We start from the raw sequence: 17432 nt of genomic DNA, 5'->3' as shown, positions 1-17432 counted from the left end.
CCACAACCTGTAACCCGACCTCGGTCTTTATATTTACCTTCAAGATATATTTTCTAGTATTTTACATTCTACACCCATCACCTTAACAGCTACAGGGCTAGTTTCCCTATTATTCCACTGTCTAGAGTCCTCACAGTGCCTCAGGTTCTGCTGCTTTTAGAAACTTGTGAAGACATTTCAATTTCCTTTCAAACCAGTATGAGTTAAATTAATACAGTCCAGTCAGAATAATGTTTCATTTTATGTTAACAGTTATAATAATACATTTTAGTATTTAGAATATAAATGATAATAAAGATAAGGCTTCATGATTTCAAGTTATATTACAGAGGTAGAGTAATAAACTGGCATGGGAAACACAAAAATATAGACATATAGATCAATGGAAAAAAATACAAGACCCAAACACACTCAATTAACCACAGCCAACTGATAGTTGACAGAGATGCCAGAGGACAGAGGTGACAGAGGAAAGATAGTGTCTTTAACAAATGGTGCTTGGAAAAAAGAATGTTCACATATAGAAGAATGGAAGTCAACCTATATCTATGACCCTGCACAAAAATCAACACCAAATGGATCAATACCCTCAGCATGAAACTCAAAACTGGTAGTGGAGGAAACATAGGCAGCAACCCTACAAAATGTATGTGTAGGAAAGGGCTCTCTGAAGGAGATCCATTCACTTAGAATTTAAGGTACATACTTGACAAATGGAGACTTTAAAAAACTGAAATGCTTTTGCACAACTAGGGGGCAATCAATTGAGTGAAGTGGAAGCCCAGAGAGTGGGAGAAAAATGTTTCCTAGCTATGTATCTGATAGAGGATAGATATCCCAACTATATAAAGGACTCAAAAAACCAAGAGTGGTGTAAACAAACAGCTTAACTTAAAAAGTGTGTTGTGGACCTGAACAATGATTTCAAAACAATAAAAAGTTAAGACATACCTTTTAATATTGTTTGTATGCTAGAAATTAGGGAAATGCAAGTTAAAACAACCCAGATTTCATCTCATCCGAATCAGGATGGCTAAGGGCCACAAAATATCTGACAAGTGCTAGAGAAAATATGGAAAAAGGAAGCCCTCATTCACTCTTGGTGGGGTGCAAATGGTGCAGTCACTCTGAAAGGAGCTCAGATGAGAGGAAGAGGGGAAGACTAAGTGGTCAGTTGGTTAGTATATGAGTGTGCTTTTTGTCTTACTGTCCTCTCCTTTATTTGCAATGCCTGACTTTTCTGTCCCTTTCCTCTCTAATGCATAGGGAACTCTCTTCACCTCTCATGACCCTTCTGCAAAAGTTCTTCCCACTTCACACAATGATCCTGTACCACAATGACTATTGCATTTTTTGTCTTCTTTTAACATTGACTTAAGGACCTCCAACCTTTAACTTCGTTGTAGTAGCAGCATATTTTCTAGGCACATTTTGTTCTGCTAAGCTTGGGCTCTTTTCCTCTACTCGGATACTCTACATGTACACCAATTTCATTTTACCAGCTTTGATAAATCACTCACATTTATTTTGTTCTGAAAATACAGATTTATATTTACCAAATATTTCAAATATTTCATCATCATAACAATATGTAGGATGTTTGATCTTCAAGTTGGTGAATGCTGTTAAACCCATGTCCTAGAAAGAAAAGTACTAATCAAGCAAAATATCTCAAAATTCTGAAAAAAACCTGTCTATGAAAATCTCAGTAACTATTTTACACACAGTTTTACATTATCAAGTAGAATTCCTACTCCAATTGTTTGTCTCATACTCATGGAGTGCAGTGAGGAACCCAGAGTTTATAGAGAGGCTCATGTGCAGGCCTGCTTTCTCGTACAGTGCTGCTATTTTTAGAAGTCGCTCTCAGCCATGCATGGTGGCACATGCCTTTAATTCCAGCATTTGAGAGGCAGACAGATCTCTGTGACTTTGAGGCCAGCCTGGTCTACAGAGTGAGAACCAGGACAATCAGAGCTACATAATGAGAGCCTGTCCTTAAAACCATTAACAATAATGATAATAGTTAATAATAATAATGATAATGATAATGATAATAAAGTCAGTTCCCCTCTCTGTGCCAGTTCCTCCATAGAGAGAAAACAATAGTCTAGACTGTCCACTTTCCAAGATATAGATTTTGGAAAGCTTAGGAGTGAACCCTAAGCCTAAGCCTAAAATTCTTTACTAATATAGGGTTTCATTAAACCTAAATAATTCACATAGCAGCAGGTCAATGGACAGCCTGACTCACCCTCACGTATCTGTAGACATCCTTCTCTCGTCCATATGGTACTGAGTACGTGAGCTCTTCAGTGTCTCTTGGTTGGTACATCAAACAGTCATCTTCGTCTTCAAATGGATGGTGGGAACGTGGAATGAAGTTGCTGTCTTGCATACCTGGTAGATCATATATCTGTAAGAGACAGGAGATGAGAAGGCATGTTGGAGCACTTTCCGAGTTATCTTTGGCTGACATTGTGGTTCCAGAGTTGACTGGCTGGTTGGCTCTGGCAGGGTCCTCTTTCTTGGGTTTCTTCGAGGATTCTCAAAAGAAAAAATCACTGTGATCACCACAAATACCTGAATGTTCAAGAAAATAGCTGTCCTCATCAAAAGTGTGGATACCCAGAGCATGGAGAGGGCAGTGTGGGCTGAGCAAGGAAACCCCACCCCTTTTAAACAACCCTTGTGTTTTCAAACTAATTGCTTTTATTTGTCAGCTAAAAACAACTGGTCAGGAAATTTCTTGTTTAAAATATTTGGGGAAAGTAAAAATCAAACAGAGAAACATTTTAGCAGGATACTTTCCAAAGCATTTTCTACACGTGCATCACAAAATCTCATCATTAAACTAATTAAATACTGGTGTAATTTATATGTCAGTTTAGGACTGGTATGTTCCGAACATTATCGGGACTAAAGATTTCTGTTTTTAAATTTACATATCTACCTTACATTCTAAAACATGCTATTAGCCAGTGTCAATAATAATTTTTACACTATTAGCGATCATAAAATTATTCCTAATCTGTCCTGTTTTTAATTCAATATAAAGAAGAGGTTTTCTTCATTATTTTGGGTGAGACTCTTGTAAATAGTGCGTGGTTCATTTGTGCTTCTGAGAATTTTCAAAACGAGGTGAGAACCTTGCATTTTAAAATTTAAAATTTTAAACCACTATATATCCTTTTATTTCTTATTCTGGAGAACTCTTGAGATGTGCAAGATTCTATTTGTACAAACGGTTTCGTTTGGCTCCCACATGCAGTATGAGTCTGAAAAGCTCAGTCATGAACATATGAAGAGGACAAGCCACCTCTGGGGTAGGACAGATGCAGTAAGAGCACAGAAGGCTTTGCAGTTCAGAGAGCCTCATTTCCTTCTCTGTCTTCAGTTTATTGGCTAAAGTTTTCTAATCTGTTCTCTGGGACTTTACAATGAAGAGCTCCCTTACAGACACCGTCAGCATGAAATGCAGTATTTTTGTGTTCAAGAGCTCTCGTGGCCGAACAAGCAGTTTCATCAGAACTAGGGTTAAAGCAAATGCTGGCAAGGATGTGGAGAAAGAGGAACACTCCTCCATTGTTGGTGGGATTGCAGACTGGTACAACCATTCTGGAAATCAGTCTGGAGGTTCCTCAGAAAATTGGACATTGAACTACCTGAGGACCCAGCTATACCTCTCTTGGGCATATACCCAAAAGACGCCCCAATATAAAACAAAGACATGTGCTCCACTATGTTCAAAGCAGCCTTATTTATAATAGCCAGAAGCTGGAAAGAACCCAGATGCCCTTCAACAGAGGAATGGATACAGAAAATGTGGTACATCTACACAATGGAATATTACTCAACTATCAAAAACAATGACTTTATGAAATTCATAGGCAAATGCAGGGAACTGGAAAATATCATCCTGAGTGAGGTAACCCAATCACAGAGAAACACACATGGTATGCACTCATTGATAAGTGCCTATTAGCCCAAATGCTTGAATTACCCTAGATGCCTAGAACAAATGAAACTCAAGACAGATGATCAAAATGTGAATGCTTCACTCCTTTTTTAAAAGGGGAACAAGAACACCCTTGGCAGGGAATAGGGAGGCAAAGTTTAGAACAGAGGCAGAAATAACACCTATTCAGAGCCTGCCCCACATGTGACCCATACATATACAGCCACCAAACTAGATAAGATGGATGAAGCAGAGAAGTGCAGGCTGACAGGAACCGGATGTAGATCTCTCCTGAGAGACACACCCAGAATACAGCAAATACATAGTCAAATGGCAGCAGAAATCCACTGAACTGAGAACGGGACCCACATTGAAGGAATCAGGGAGAGGAATGGAAGAGCTTGAAGGGGCTTGAGACCCCATATGAACAACAATGCCAACCAACCAGAGTTTCCAGGGACTAAGCCACTACCCAAAGACTATACATGGACTGACCCTGGGCTCCAACCTCATAGGTAGCAATGAATAGCCTAGTAAGAGCAGGAGTTGAAGGGAAAGCCCTTGGTCCTACCAAGACTGAACCCCCAGTGAACGTGATTGTTGGGGGGAGGGTCATAATGGGGGAAGGATGGGGAGGGTAATTCCATATAGAAGGGGACAGGTAGGGGTTAGGGGGATATTGGCCGGGAAACTGGGAAGGGGAATAACAATCGAAATGTAAATAAGAAATACTCAAGTTAATAAAGATAAAAAAAAAGAACTAGGGTCACTTCCGTCCCAGAGCCCACTCTGTTGACCTTTTTTGAACAGAAGTTAAAGGGGACTCACCAAGGAAGGGGAGAGCTCAGCCTCAGGCCTCAGCAGCAGCACGCTTTGGTCCACAGCTCTCAGTCCACAGAGGGACTGAGGAGAAGCTGTAACCCGCATATGGGTTTGTGAGGCTGGAAGACTTTGGGATGGGCTGAAGCTCAGGTGCACCTGCGGGAAGGAAAATCAAGCTTTAGCAGGGGTTGGGTTCCTGCCTTGCAGCCCTGAAACCTGCCCAATGAAGTCACTCGGGAACTCTGCACACGCATCTGGTTGTCCAGATTATGAATACTGTCAGAAGCATAACTGAGTTTCCTTGCTTCCCCTTTCTGCCCTAGGATTAATTTAGGAAGACAGGAAATGAGTCAGTCAAACTCCAAAACAACAAATGATGATTTCGGATCCCTGAAATCTTGCGAATAGTTCATTTTTTGATGTGCTTGCACATGTAAGTGACTGAAGCAAAGCACACACGTGTGCAGGTGTATGTACCCATGCACCCAGCAGAGGCTACAGGAGGGTGTGGGTGCCCTGCTACCACACAGTACCTTATTCTCTTGAGAATGTCTGTGAAACCAAACTGGCAGCAGGCAACTCCCAGCAACTCTCCTGCCTCTAATCTCCACATCATTTGGGTTATAGGACCCTTTGGTCATGCCTGGCTTTTACATGAGTGCTAGAATCAGAATTCAGCGGCAGTAGTGCCATTACCTACCAAGCCATCTCTGCAGCCCTGAAGTTACACTTTCTCCACCTCCCCTTCTCCTCCCTCTCGCCTCCCCATCTTCCCCTCCCCATCTTCTCCTCCCCATTTCCCCCTCCTTCTCCCTCACCATCTCTGTCTTTCTCTGTCCCTGCCCCTGTCCCTGTCCTTCTCCCTCCCTTCCTCCATCCCTCCCTCTGGCTCTCCCCCTTCTCTTTCTGTGTATCTCTCTCTAGTGAGCTTTTTGAGACAATGTGTGTGTGTGTGTGTGTGTGTGTGTGTGTGTGTGTGTGTGTGTGTGTGTGTGTGCAGCCCTGGCTGTCCTGGAACTCTCTCTCTGTAGACCAGGCTAGCATCAAAGTCAGAAATCTGCCTGCCTCCTGAGTGCTAGAATAAAGGGCTCACAACAAAAACCCCCAACAAAATTACTCATTTTAAAGGACTTTTTTTTTAACAAAGAATCTTATACATGGGGTAGAAAAATCAATATTCTAGTTGGAAATATGTCTACCTCTCTCTCTCTCTCTCTCTCTCTCTCTCTCTCTCTCTCTCTCTCTCTGTCTACCGATCATCTATCATTCATCTTCATCTCTCAATGTTTCCTATTTCATTTCAGTGAGTGAAACAAATTGGTTTGCAGTGAAAGGGGCCGAGAAAGCAGATCAGAGGCAACGTTAACTACTCTAGACCAAGCAAAGCATAGATGCTCACCAGCAGACATAGTTTCAACGGCCTAATGTGAACAGGTACTGAAGATCTATGATACTACACACATTCAATAGCAAGGGTCTCAGGTTCTTACCACACGTATAGAAAAATCATAATGAAACACTGGAGGGAAATAAAGGCACCAACAATTGATAGGCCTGTGATCCTCTGACTGCATTATGTGACTGAGATCATGTGACATTAAGGGTCTATGAGATGACTCAGTGGGTAAAGGCACCTACTGGCAAATCTGTTGACCTGAGCATGACCTCTGTGACTCACGAATAAGGAGAACATGGACTTCTAAAACTTCTCTTTCTGCCACAAGTGTTCATTCACATGTGCTTGTGCATACACAGATAAATACAGCACAAAGTAAGCTTCACAATGTTAAAGTAGGTACTAAGGAGTCCTTCTCCTCTCCTGCTGTCCATCTCCTTGTTTCCTTTCTTGTAAACCTCTGACCATGTGTGTGGCTTGTGAATTCAAACCAGGCACTCTGGTACCATTCTTTGCCAATAGGCACACAACAATGACTGGGTTTAGCATATTGATCTGAAATCTGTGTCTTTAAGACTCCCCTGTTTTAAATAGAAACTTTAGGTAATAAATCCCTTACTTTGTTGCGAAGACATTTTTCAACTTGAAACTTTACAGAGTCTGCAATCACTTCTCCATCAGGCAAGATGGTGTAGATGAGCATTTTAGCCATGGGAACCATGCTGAACTCCACAGGGATCTCCAAGGCGAAGTTGCCCTGTACTGGAGCATGGAAGAGGAGGGGTTTGTGAAGACCCACTCTTAGCTAAGGAGCTAACACAGTTGATGGCTGCTGAGAGGAGGAAGAGTCAGATCTCTTCAGTGATGTGGCTCCTGGTAGACTGCCCATGTTTCAGGGACTGGCCCAATACCTCCTCATGTATGCGTGGCACTCACTGAATTCAATAAGTTAAAAAGAAGACATAAAATAGGACAGGGGCCTGGTGAGGTGGGCAGAGAGGAGTTGGAGAGAGCGGATTAGTGGGGAGAGGGTATGATTAAAATACATTGGATAAATGAATATAACTTTCAAAGAATAGATAAAATGTCTTTAAAGGTAAAAATAAAGGACTGGAGAGAGAGTTCAGAAGTTAAGATCACTTGATACTCTTTAAGTTGGATTCCCAGCACCCACACCAGGGTGCTCATATCTCTGTAATTCTAGCTCCTGGATATCCAGGGGGATCTGATTCCTAAGGCTTTCAGAGTACCTGTATTGGCATGCCCATAGTTACCCACAAACACTTCACACATAATTTAAATATAATAAAAATGAATCAAATACATGAAAATCATTGTGGCCAGAATGGGAAATACCAAGGCTACAGATTATTATTATTTTTTGGACAGACACTAAGATAACTCCTTTGCCATGTTGGGGATAATCTGCATGTGAGTGCACAGTTTCTGCACATGGGTTGTATCTCGGAGTACTTTGTGTTACTTATTCACAATAGATATTTCACCATGTCGAAGGATACTCAGTTTGGGACTCTGGGACTTTATCCCTGAAGGGCGTGGTATGAGTAATAACACACATTAGAGGGCAGAGCCATGAGTTCCTACTGTGGAGAATGTTTACGGAGACACATAAACATGATGGCACTGCTAGTTGCTCAGTCATGAGATTCCATGGTGCGTATGTGGACACTCAGTTGGAGAAATGTTTCGGTGTGAGGAAACACTTACATACTCCTGACTCCACTTGATGAGTGTGGTTTCCAGTCTGGAGGATGCTGCCCTGGGCCATGACCTACAATGGAAAGTAATTTCCAAACTTACATCTCTGTTTTGCAAGGCTTTCTTCTAACTGTGCTAGAGAAATAGAAGAATCTATTGTACTCCAGGCAGAAATACCCAGCCTAGATCTCAATGTGTCAGGAGAGACACGGTCAGGAGAGGAAAGATTTATTTTTCTTATCTTTTTTTCCTTTCCTTTCCTTTCCTTTCCTTTCCTTTCCTTTCCTTTCCTTTCCTTTCCTTTCCTTTCCTTTCCTTTCCTTTCCTTTCCTTTCCTTTCCTCTCCTCTCCTCTCCTCTCCTCTCCTCTCCTCTCCTCTCCTCTCCTCTCCTCTCCTTTCCTTTCTTTCCTTTTCTTTCTCTTCTTTTCCAATTTGGACCCAGAACTCACCAGGTAGTGGAAAACAATCTGTGGCAGCACTCCCAAGACCTGCCCCTTCAGAATAAAATGTGCCTGAACTGTGTGGATCTGGTTGCAGGGCAAGACGCCAGCTTCTGTGTCGAGGTAGATGTAGCTCTTGCTGAGGGAGTAAACAGCATAGGCCGTATGATGTGCCTCTGCGTGTCTTTCTGCTGTGCAAGAGGAATGGATGCATAAATTTTCCTCCTTGTGGTAGACCTGGAGAAACAAGAAAATACTATGCCGTAGACTGCCTAGGCAGAATATCTCTTCTGTGATGACTCAGCAGATTTTCCCATCTCTTTTAATGATTGAATATTTTGTATATCTTATTAAAAATGGAGGGAAATTTCATTAAATGAATTGATGTCTAACACCCCAAATTTTCAGAATTGAGGCAAATATTTATACTTGGGAAGAGAGAAAAGGGAAGTGAATTATTTTTATGAGACAAAGGAAGTATTTTTTGTGCATCTAATATATAATGAATTTTTTTACATATATAAATTTTAGTGCATAATGAATGTACGAATTAATGGGCTGATGAGAACCTTTTCATATATTAATGTAAAGTACTCTGAGTGTACTCATCCACCGTACTACCCAATCCTATGCTTCGTGCTGCCTTCCTTCTTCCTTAATAGACCCTTCTACTTCCACTGTGTTCTTTCCACACATGGCGGACATTTTCTCCTAGTCTTATACTTTTTTCTTTAGTTGACAATTTCTATATCCATTCATCTCTCTATACGCAAGATGGCTTTCTTATAATCATCTGATTAAAAGTTATGAGTAAATGTGCATGTATTTTCAATTTTCTCTATCCACTCATGTAACAGTGGGCTTTTCCACCTGTGCCCAAGTCCATGAAATAATGACTCCGAGACTGGATTATAATGGAATTTAATTGTCCTGTTTATTCTATTCTGTTGGTTACCTCTCCTCAGTTTGGGGTGAATCTCCCATGCCTGACTTTATCCCAGAAATCTTCTCTGTGCCAGAATTTCGACCTCCCTGCTTCCTGCCTAAGGTAATAGGCCAACAGCATTTTATTGACAGGTGATGCTTCTATACATTGCATAAGAGAGTCTCTGTAAACACTCATCCATCACTACGCATTAAAGTTGGCTCCATTGCCCAACTGTGTTGAGAACTGCTGAGATTGCCATGGGGATGTAGATCTCTATTATATGTTACCTTTGACTCATATGGACATGCATACCGCTGTGGCATGCCTGCACTATACACTGCTTTCATTTTGGGTTTTTGTAGAAGCTCTGAGTCTCATGGTCATACTAATTTGCCTTCTGAGCAGCTGTGCACATAGGTTCCCTTGTTCTCATAACCTTGTCAACATTTGCTTTCCTGATGATAGCCATTTTGATGGGTGAGATGAACTTTCAACATAGTGTTAGCCTGCATTTATTGAGAGCCAAGTGTGGTGAGCATCTTTGCATGTGTTTCCTGATCATTTTTTTATCTTTATTAATTTGGGAATTTCTTATTTACATTTCAATTGTTATTCCCTTTCCTGGTTTCCAGGCCAATATCTTCCTAACCCCTCCCCCTCCCCTTCTATATGGTTGTTCTCCTCCCCAGCCTCTCCCCATTACGGCCCTCCCCCCAACAATCATGTTCACTGGGGGTTCAGTCTTGGTAGGACCAAGGGCTTTCCCTTTAACTCCTGCTCTTACTAGGCTATTCATTGCTACCTATGAGGTTGGAGCCCAGGGTCAGTCCATGTATAGTCTTTGGGTAGTGGCTTAGTCCCTGGAAGCTCTGGTTGGTTGCCATTGTTGTTCATATGGGGTCTCAAGCACCTTCAAGCTCTTTCAGTCCTTTCTCTGATTCCTTCTCAGGGGTCCCGTTCTCAGTTCAGTGGTTTGCTGCTGGCATTTGCCTATGTATTTGCTGTATTCTGTCTGTGTCTCTCAGGAAAGATCTATATCTGGTTCCTGTGGGCCTGCACTTTTTTGTTTCATCCATCTTATCTAGTTTGGTGGCTGTATATGTATGGGCCACTTGTGGGGCAGGCTCTGAATAGGTGTTCCTTCTCCCTCTGTTCTAAACTTTGCCTCTCTCTTCCCTGCCAAGGGTGTTCTTGTTCCCCTTTTAAAGAAGGAGTGAAGCATTCGCATTTTGGTCATCCTTCTTGAGTTTCGTGTGTTCTGTCCACCTAGGGTAATTCAAGCATTTGGGCTAATAGCCACTTATTTATGAGTGCATACCATGTGTGTTTTGCTGTGATTAGGTTACCACACTCAGGATGATATTTTCCAGTTCCATCCATTTGCCTATGAATTTCATAAAGTCATTGTTTTTGATGGCTGAGTAATATTCCATTGTGTAGATATACCACATTTTCTGTATCCATTTTTCTGTTGAAGGGCATATGGGTTCTTTCCAGCTTCTGGCTATTATAAATAAGGCTGCTTTGAACATAGAAGAGCGCGTGTCTTTGTTATATGTTGGGGCATCTTTTGGGTATATGCCCAAGAGAGGTATAGCTGGGTCCTCAGGTATTTAAATGTCTAATTTTCTGAGGAACCTCCAGACTGATTTCTAGAATGATTGTACCAGTCTGCAATCCCACCAACAATGGAGGAGTGTTCCTCTTTCTCCACATCCTCTCCAGCATTTGCTGTCACCTGAGTTTTTGATCTTAGCCATTCTCACTGGTGTGAGGTGAAAATCTCAGGGTTGTTTTGATTTGCATTTCCCTTATGACTAAAGATGTTGAACATTACTTTAGGTATTTTACAGCCATTCAGCATTCCTCAGCTGTGAATTCTTTGTTTAGCCCTGAACCCCATTTTTAATAGGGTTATTTATCTCCCTGCGGTCTAACTTCTTGAATTCTTTGTATATTTTGGATAACAGCCCTCTATCAGTTGTACGATTGGTAAAGATCTTTTCCCAATCTGTTGGTTGTTGCTTTGTCCTAACAACAGTGTCCTTTGCCTTACAGATGTTTTGCAGTTTTATGAGATGCAATTTGTCGATTCTTGATCTTAGAGCATAAGCCATTGGTGTTTTGTTCAGGAAATTTTCTCCAGTGCTCATGTGTTTGAGATGCTTCCCCACTTTTTCTTCTATTTGAGTGTATCTGGTTTGATATGGAGGTCCTTGATCCACTTGGACTTAAGCTTTGTACAGGGTGATAAGAATGGATCGATCTGCATTCTTCTACATGCTGACCTCCAGTTGAACCAGCACCATTTGCTGAAAATGCTATCTTTTTTCCATTTGATGGTTTTGGCTCCTTTGTCAAAAATCAAGTGACCATAGGTGTGTGAGTTCATTTCTGGGTCTTCAATCCTACTCCACTGGTCTGTCTGTCTCTGTACCAATACCATGCAGTTTTTATCACTATTGCTCTGTAATACTGCTTGAGTTCAGGGATAGTGATTCCCCCAGAAGTCCTTTTATTGTTGAGGATAGTTTCAGCTATCCTGGGTTTTTTGTTTTTGCAGATGAATTTGCAAATTTTTCTGTCTAACTCTCTGAATAATTGGATTGGTATTTTGATGGGGATTGCATTGAATCTGTAGATCATTTTTGGTAAAATGGCCATTTTTACTGTATTAATCCTGCCAATCCATGAGCATAGGAGATCTTTCCATCTTCTGAGATCTTCTTCAATTTCTTTCTTCAGAGGCTTGAAGTTCATATCATACAGATCTTTCACCTGCTTGGTTAAAGTCACACTAAGAAATTTTATATTATTTGGGACTATTATGAAGGGTGTCGTTTCCCTAATTTCTTTCTCGGCTTGGTTCTCTTTTGTGTAGAGGAAGGCTACTGATTTATTTAAGTTAATTTTATACCCAGCCACTTTGCTGAAGGTGTTTATCAGGTTTAGTAGTTCTCTGGTTGGACTTTTGGGATCACTTAAATATACTATCATATCATCTGCAAATAGTGATATTTTGACTTCTTCCTTTCCAATCTATATCCCTTTGATCTCCTTTTGTTTTCTGATTACTCTGGCTAGAACTTCAAAAACTATATTGAATAAGTAGGGAGAGAGTGGACAGCCTTGTCTAGTCCCTGATTTTAGTGGGATTGCTTCAAGTTTCTCTCCTTTTAGTTTAATATTAGCTACTGGTTTGCTGTATATGTCTTTCCCTATGTTTAGGTATGGGCCTTGAATTCCTATTCTTTCCAGGACTTTTATCATGAAGGGGTGTCCCTGACCATTTGTAATTAATGTCTTGAAAATAGATGATTTGTTGGATCTACTGAGATGACCATGTGATTCTTAACTCTTGATTCTGTTCATATGCTGTTTCACAGTTATCAGCTTACAAATGTGAAACCACCCATGCATTCTTAGTATGAAATCAGGTTGATCATGGTACATAATTTGTTTAATGTGTGGTTGAATTTGGCATGAAAGAATTTCAATGAAGACTTTCCTTTAATGTCCATGTGGTAAGTTAGTCTGAAGGTTTCTTGTCAGTATTTCCTCATGTAGTTGTGGTCTCTTGGTAATTCTAGATTCATAGAATGGCTTAGAAAACATTTCTTATTTTGAGTCTTTATGCAAAATTTTGTTTATGTTTTGTTCAATTAGCAAACATCTTTACTGTTCCTTTTGTCCCCATCATTACTTTCAGCCATATCTATTATTTCCTTCCTTTCACTAATTTTGTATTTGTCCTATTCTTGGTAATGGTTTGAGATACAGCATAAGGTTATTTATTTGATAGGGTTCTGATTATTTAGTGTAGGGGTTTACTATACACACACCTCTTAGAAGTTCATTCCCTGTAGACTGTACAAATTCTGGTGTGCTTTATTGCCTCTAGATATTAAAAAAATGTGTCTGATACTGTCAGTGTTTCAATGATCACTGTCAAGAATATTATTTGGTATAAATACATGTGTTTATATATCTCTAGTTTGTCTCATTGTTTATTTGTAATTATAGTGTTTTATATCATGATAACATGATTCAAATTATTTGAACTGGTTAACATTTACTCTCTGATCTAAAATGAGATCTATCTTAAAGAAACCCCCATCAGTTGCTAATGGGAATGTGTATCTCATTACTGTTGGATATCGCATTCTGTAGGTGGATGTTAAGGCCGTGTGATGCAAGGTGCAGTTTAATCTGAGATTTCTTGGTACGGATGATATATCTATCAATGCACACTATATATGAACTTACTTACACAATAATTTGCACTTATACATATTTGTCCTTTTACTATACCTGTATATGTTTTTTATGAAAATCATTGAACCAACTTTTGGGAGATATACATTTACATGTGGATCTTCCTGATGAATTATTTATGTTTAAAATGCTTGAAATCTTCTTGTCAGATAAGGGCATAGTAATTATTTTTTGTTTTAGAGTTTTATTTAGCTGAAATGTAATTTTTATTTCACGCGATACAGTCTCTGTGCTATCTTTTTTATGAAATGAGTTTCTTTTAGACAGCACTCCATACTAAAAGAGTATTAGATTAACTTACAGTGTGGTCTGGGTAGTTCAACAATAGTTGTCTTAGGCTGTTAGAGAGGCTGGGAGACATGTAAACATCCCCAGACTACAAGGCTGTGTGTCTTAGCAGTCCCAATCTGGTTTCAAAGGCCTGGAGTATTCCTGGATAGCCACTGGTCTCTAGAGCACATTGGATATCCAAAGCCAGCAAGCAAGCAAACAACCACAACAAACCTGGTTCTGATGTCTGCAAATGGTTGCAATATCAATAGCAGTAGCACTGATAGTGAGAGGTGGAGGTAAGCATGGCCATGCTGGAAGTGAGATCCATATTTATGGGTTATTTATTTAAATTAACCCATGAATTTATTCGCAGCATGACTAGAGGTTAACCTAATATCTCCACTTGCTGCAGAGGTGGTTCTGCATCTTGCCAAGTTGAAGTAAATATTACGATCATACTGGTTTTGGATGGTCTCTGTTATTTTCTTCCTCCTTTGTTCATCTTAGAAGTTTCTTAGCTTAATGAATTGATAATGTTTGTGTTTTTCTATTTTATCTTTTTATGAAAGATTATTCTTTCTAACTTCTGATGATTGCATATTTTCTCGCTTTTCTGTGAGTAGTATTTCTTGAAGTATCTTCTACAATGCAGGTATGGTATTCATGATGGCTTTAATTTACTCAACTTATTTTAAAATATTATTTATTTTAGTTTAGTTTAAATGAATGCTTCTTCTGCATGCATGTATGTGCACCATTTATATACCAGATGCCTGAAGAGGTCAGCAGAGGATATTGTATCACTTGAGATTGGAGTGATGGATGGTTGTAAGCTACCAAGTGTGTTCTGGGAACAGAACCTAAGTCCTCTCGTGGTTATCAAGAACTCAACACTTCTGCAGTATTTCTTCAGGTCTGTATTGGGTCTCATCTCATCTTATCAATTTTCTTTCAATTATTCATTCAACTTCATCTGAATAGTAAAGTTGGATGCCAGCTTTTTGTTTTGTTTTATCCATTTATTTACTTATTTTCAACTTTAAGGCCCAGGGTCCAGGCCTTCAGAGTTTCTGTGGCTAGGACTGTTACTACTTTAATAGTTTGTCTTTGTAAGTTAGCTGGTTCTTCCCTCTTGCAGCACTTAGTAATCTGCTCATTGTTGTGTCTGTATTCTTGGCATTTTAATTCAGGAGTTCTTTTCTAGTTGTCTGTCATTCTAAATGTGTCCTGTACTCTCATGTCTGTATCTTTTCTCAGCCTTGGGGAATGTTCTGTTCGTCCACTGAGTGGGTTTCCATGACACTTGCTTGCATGTTCCACTCTGTGCAATGCCAACACCTTCATGCCTTGTCTCCTAACTGAGTTCTAGAGGCCTTGAGAGTTAGGGCCATAATTTTTTACTTTTTTGTTTCTACTCATTATGTGTAATAATAATTTTTCATTACCTATAAATCCTGGTATTTTTCTTCCATTATATCTAGTCTATCAGTGAAACCATCTACTTAGTTTTTTTCTTATTTAGGTTATTTTTTATATTTACATTTTAAAAAAATATTCAGAATTTTGGTTTGTTGATTTCTTGGTCAAAATCTATAATCTATTCTTTATTCCACTGAGCAGTGTGTGTGTCTATGTGTGTGTATGTGTGTGTGTGTGCATGTATGTGTGTGTGTGTGTGTGTTAGGTGTTGTACATGTGTCCAATTTTGTCATAAATAATTTTGAAAATTCTAACTGTAATATTATTTATATAACATTTCATGTGCTTCAATATCTTTGAGCTCAGTTATTGAAAAATTAAGTGCTTTGCATTAACTTTTTTCCTTCTATTTCAATGTTTCCATGTATACATCTCTCCTGATGGCTATAGAAAATCTGCTATAATAAGGGCATTTTCATCATGAGTAACCCTTTTTCAAAAGCTTGACTTTCAATAAACCCCAGGAACATGGAGGACATTTTAATAAATCCATCAACAACAAAGCAAATCACATGTGTGGATGTAATTAAAAAACAATTAAAAATAGCCACTCTACCCCAAAGTCCAATGCATAGAGAGTGGAAAACACAATATCCATTAAACATTAAGTCAAGAAAAAAATAAACTTTATAACTCAAGCAGCAGTAAAGGAAGACTGGAAGAAAAAGAAAAAAATAATTAAAATCAGAGAGAAAGGAAACAAGGCCAAAGAAGGAGAAAGAAAATCAGTGAAGAACACAAGAGGAGTCTGCACTCCGTTATGAGGACATGGAAGGAAGACTCTTGGGAGCTGAAGTATATGAGTGGGGAGCAACTTGGGGGGATGGAGGGATAATCGGGAGAGGAGGATTAAGCGACAAAATGTATGAAATTCCATTCCTGATACTTTCAATCCTCAGTAAAGACCAAAACAAAACAAAAACATATCAAATTTAAAGAGGGAGAAGGATGAAAACCTGAAATAAGATCACAAAGGAAAAAGGAAAACCAATTTTCTTGACTTAGGAAGACACAGGGTTTTCCCTCAGGCTTCATTTCTAGGGTCACCAGGAGTCCCAGGAGAAGAGTAGACAGTTGTGGGCCTTGTGCTATCTGAGATCCAGACAAGCCGATCAAGGCAGATGGGCAATCAGAGGGATGAGCGCACCTGCCTAAGCCATTAACTGAGCTAGCATAATGTATGCCGCTCTGCAGGGCTCACTTCTGGTCACTGAGTATAGGTATGTGTTTCTGTAGGGAGTTGTTAGATAATGACAATGTGAGCTACATGTGATCAAATCCGATCAGCTAAACCTATTCTGATGGAGTTTCTCCTTACAACCGAGGAACCGTATCAGTCCATGTGTGCGTGTGTGACTGCATGGACGGGTGTTGTGGTGGAGGACTGGAGATAATTAAGTTTGACATCTTATCCTGTATGTGACTCCGAGCCTCTGAGCTTGCAGAAAACCTCCAACCCAAAGCCATCTGAGTAATGAGACACTGGCTGGCCACCTTAGTGAGTGCCACACTGCTCTTTCCCTCCTCCTTCGAAGTCCACACTCCACCCTATCTCTAGGTCCATCTGTTGTTTGCAAAGGGACATGCTTTTAAGCTTCTTTCTATAAGATAGATTATGAGTTCCACCATTTAAATTTGCAGCCAGAGATGTGTGTAAGTCACCCCTGGCATTGCTGTCCCCACAGGGATTCTCAGAGAGGGGCCTGCTGAGACAGCTGGGGAAAAGGCTATTGGGATTAGAGATGTAAGGCTGCAGGGTCTTCAGAGACTTCTCCTGGAAAGTCAGATAGTGATCTTCTCTTCAAATGGCTCCCCTTTGTTACATAACTGACTAAGCTATGATATACAGGGGGAACTCTGTCAAATTCCAGCTGACTGCAGATTGCAGATCTCTAGAGTTTTTGTATTTCCAAATTGCATTTCTAGAAAGTGTTGAATCTCTCTCTATCCTCTCCCCACCCCCCACCCCAAATGTGCATCTCAAGTAGGAACTAGTATAATGTCAGTCACATTCAGTTATACATAAGTATCTCTTGTTTGAGAAAATGGGCACAACATATTTGGGTAATGAATTTGAGGATACACAACAAATATCCTTGACTAAGTAGATGAAAATGAACTTTAATCATTTTTTTTTGCTT

General features: G+C 39.9%; 1 protein-coding gene across 5 annotated transcripts in view; it reads right to left on the bottom strand.

Moving 5' to 3' along the window:
- The window catches only part of Mug2 (murinoglobulin 2), a 72833-nt gene that overhangs the window by 23740 nt on the left and 31661 nt on the right, over positions 1–17432 (bottom strand). For 4 of the 5 annotated variants that reach the window (XM_039107979.2, XM_039107980.2, XM_063286427.1 and 1 more), the window contains 6 exons: positions 8346–8573; positions 7905–7968; positions 6796–6938; positions 4787–4936; positions 2255–2416; positions 1557–1638 (listed from right to left, as the gene is read on the bottom strand). In XM_039107979.2, the coding sequence (XP_038963907.1) occupies positions 1557–1638; positions 2255–2416; positions 4787–4936; positions 6796–6938; positions 7905–7968; positions 8346–8573 (829 nt within the window). Of the gene's footprint in view, positions 1–1556; positions 1639–2254; positions 2417–4786; positions 4937–6795; positions 6939–7904; positions 7969–8345; positions 8574–17432 lie in introns of those variants that run through there. The other variant, XM_063286428.1, reaches the window with a different exon arrangement.

The sequence above is a fragment of the Rattus norvegicus genome, chromosome 4, assembly GCF_036323735.1.
Source record: "Rattus norvegicus strain BN/NHsdMcwi chromosome 4, GRCr8, whole genome shotgun sequence".
Taxonomy (NCBI): Eukaryota; Metazoa; Chordata; class Mammalia; order Rodentia; family Muridae; genus Rattus; species Rattus norvegicus.
The sequence above is the reverse complement of the archived record's forward strand: the minus strand, read 5'-3'. Positions and strand labels throughout refer to the sequence as shown.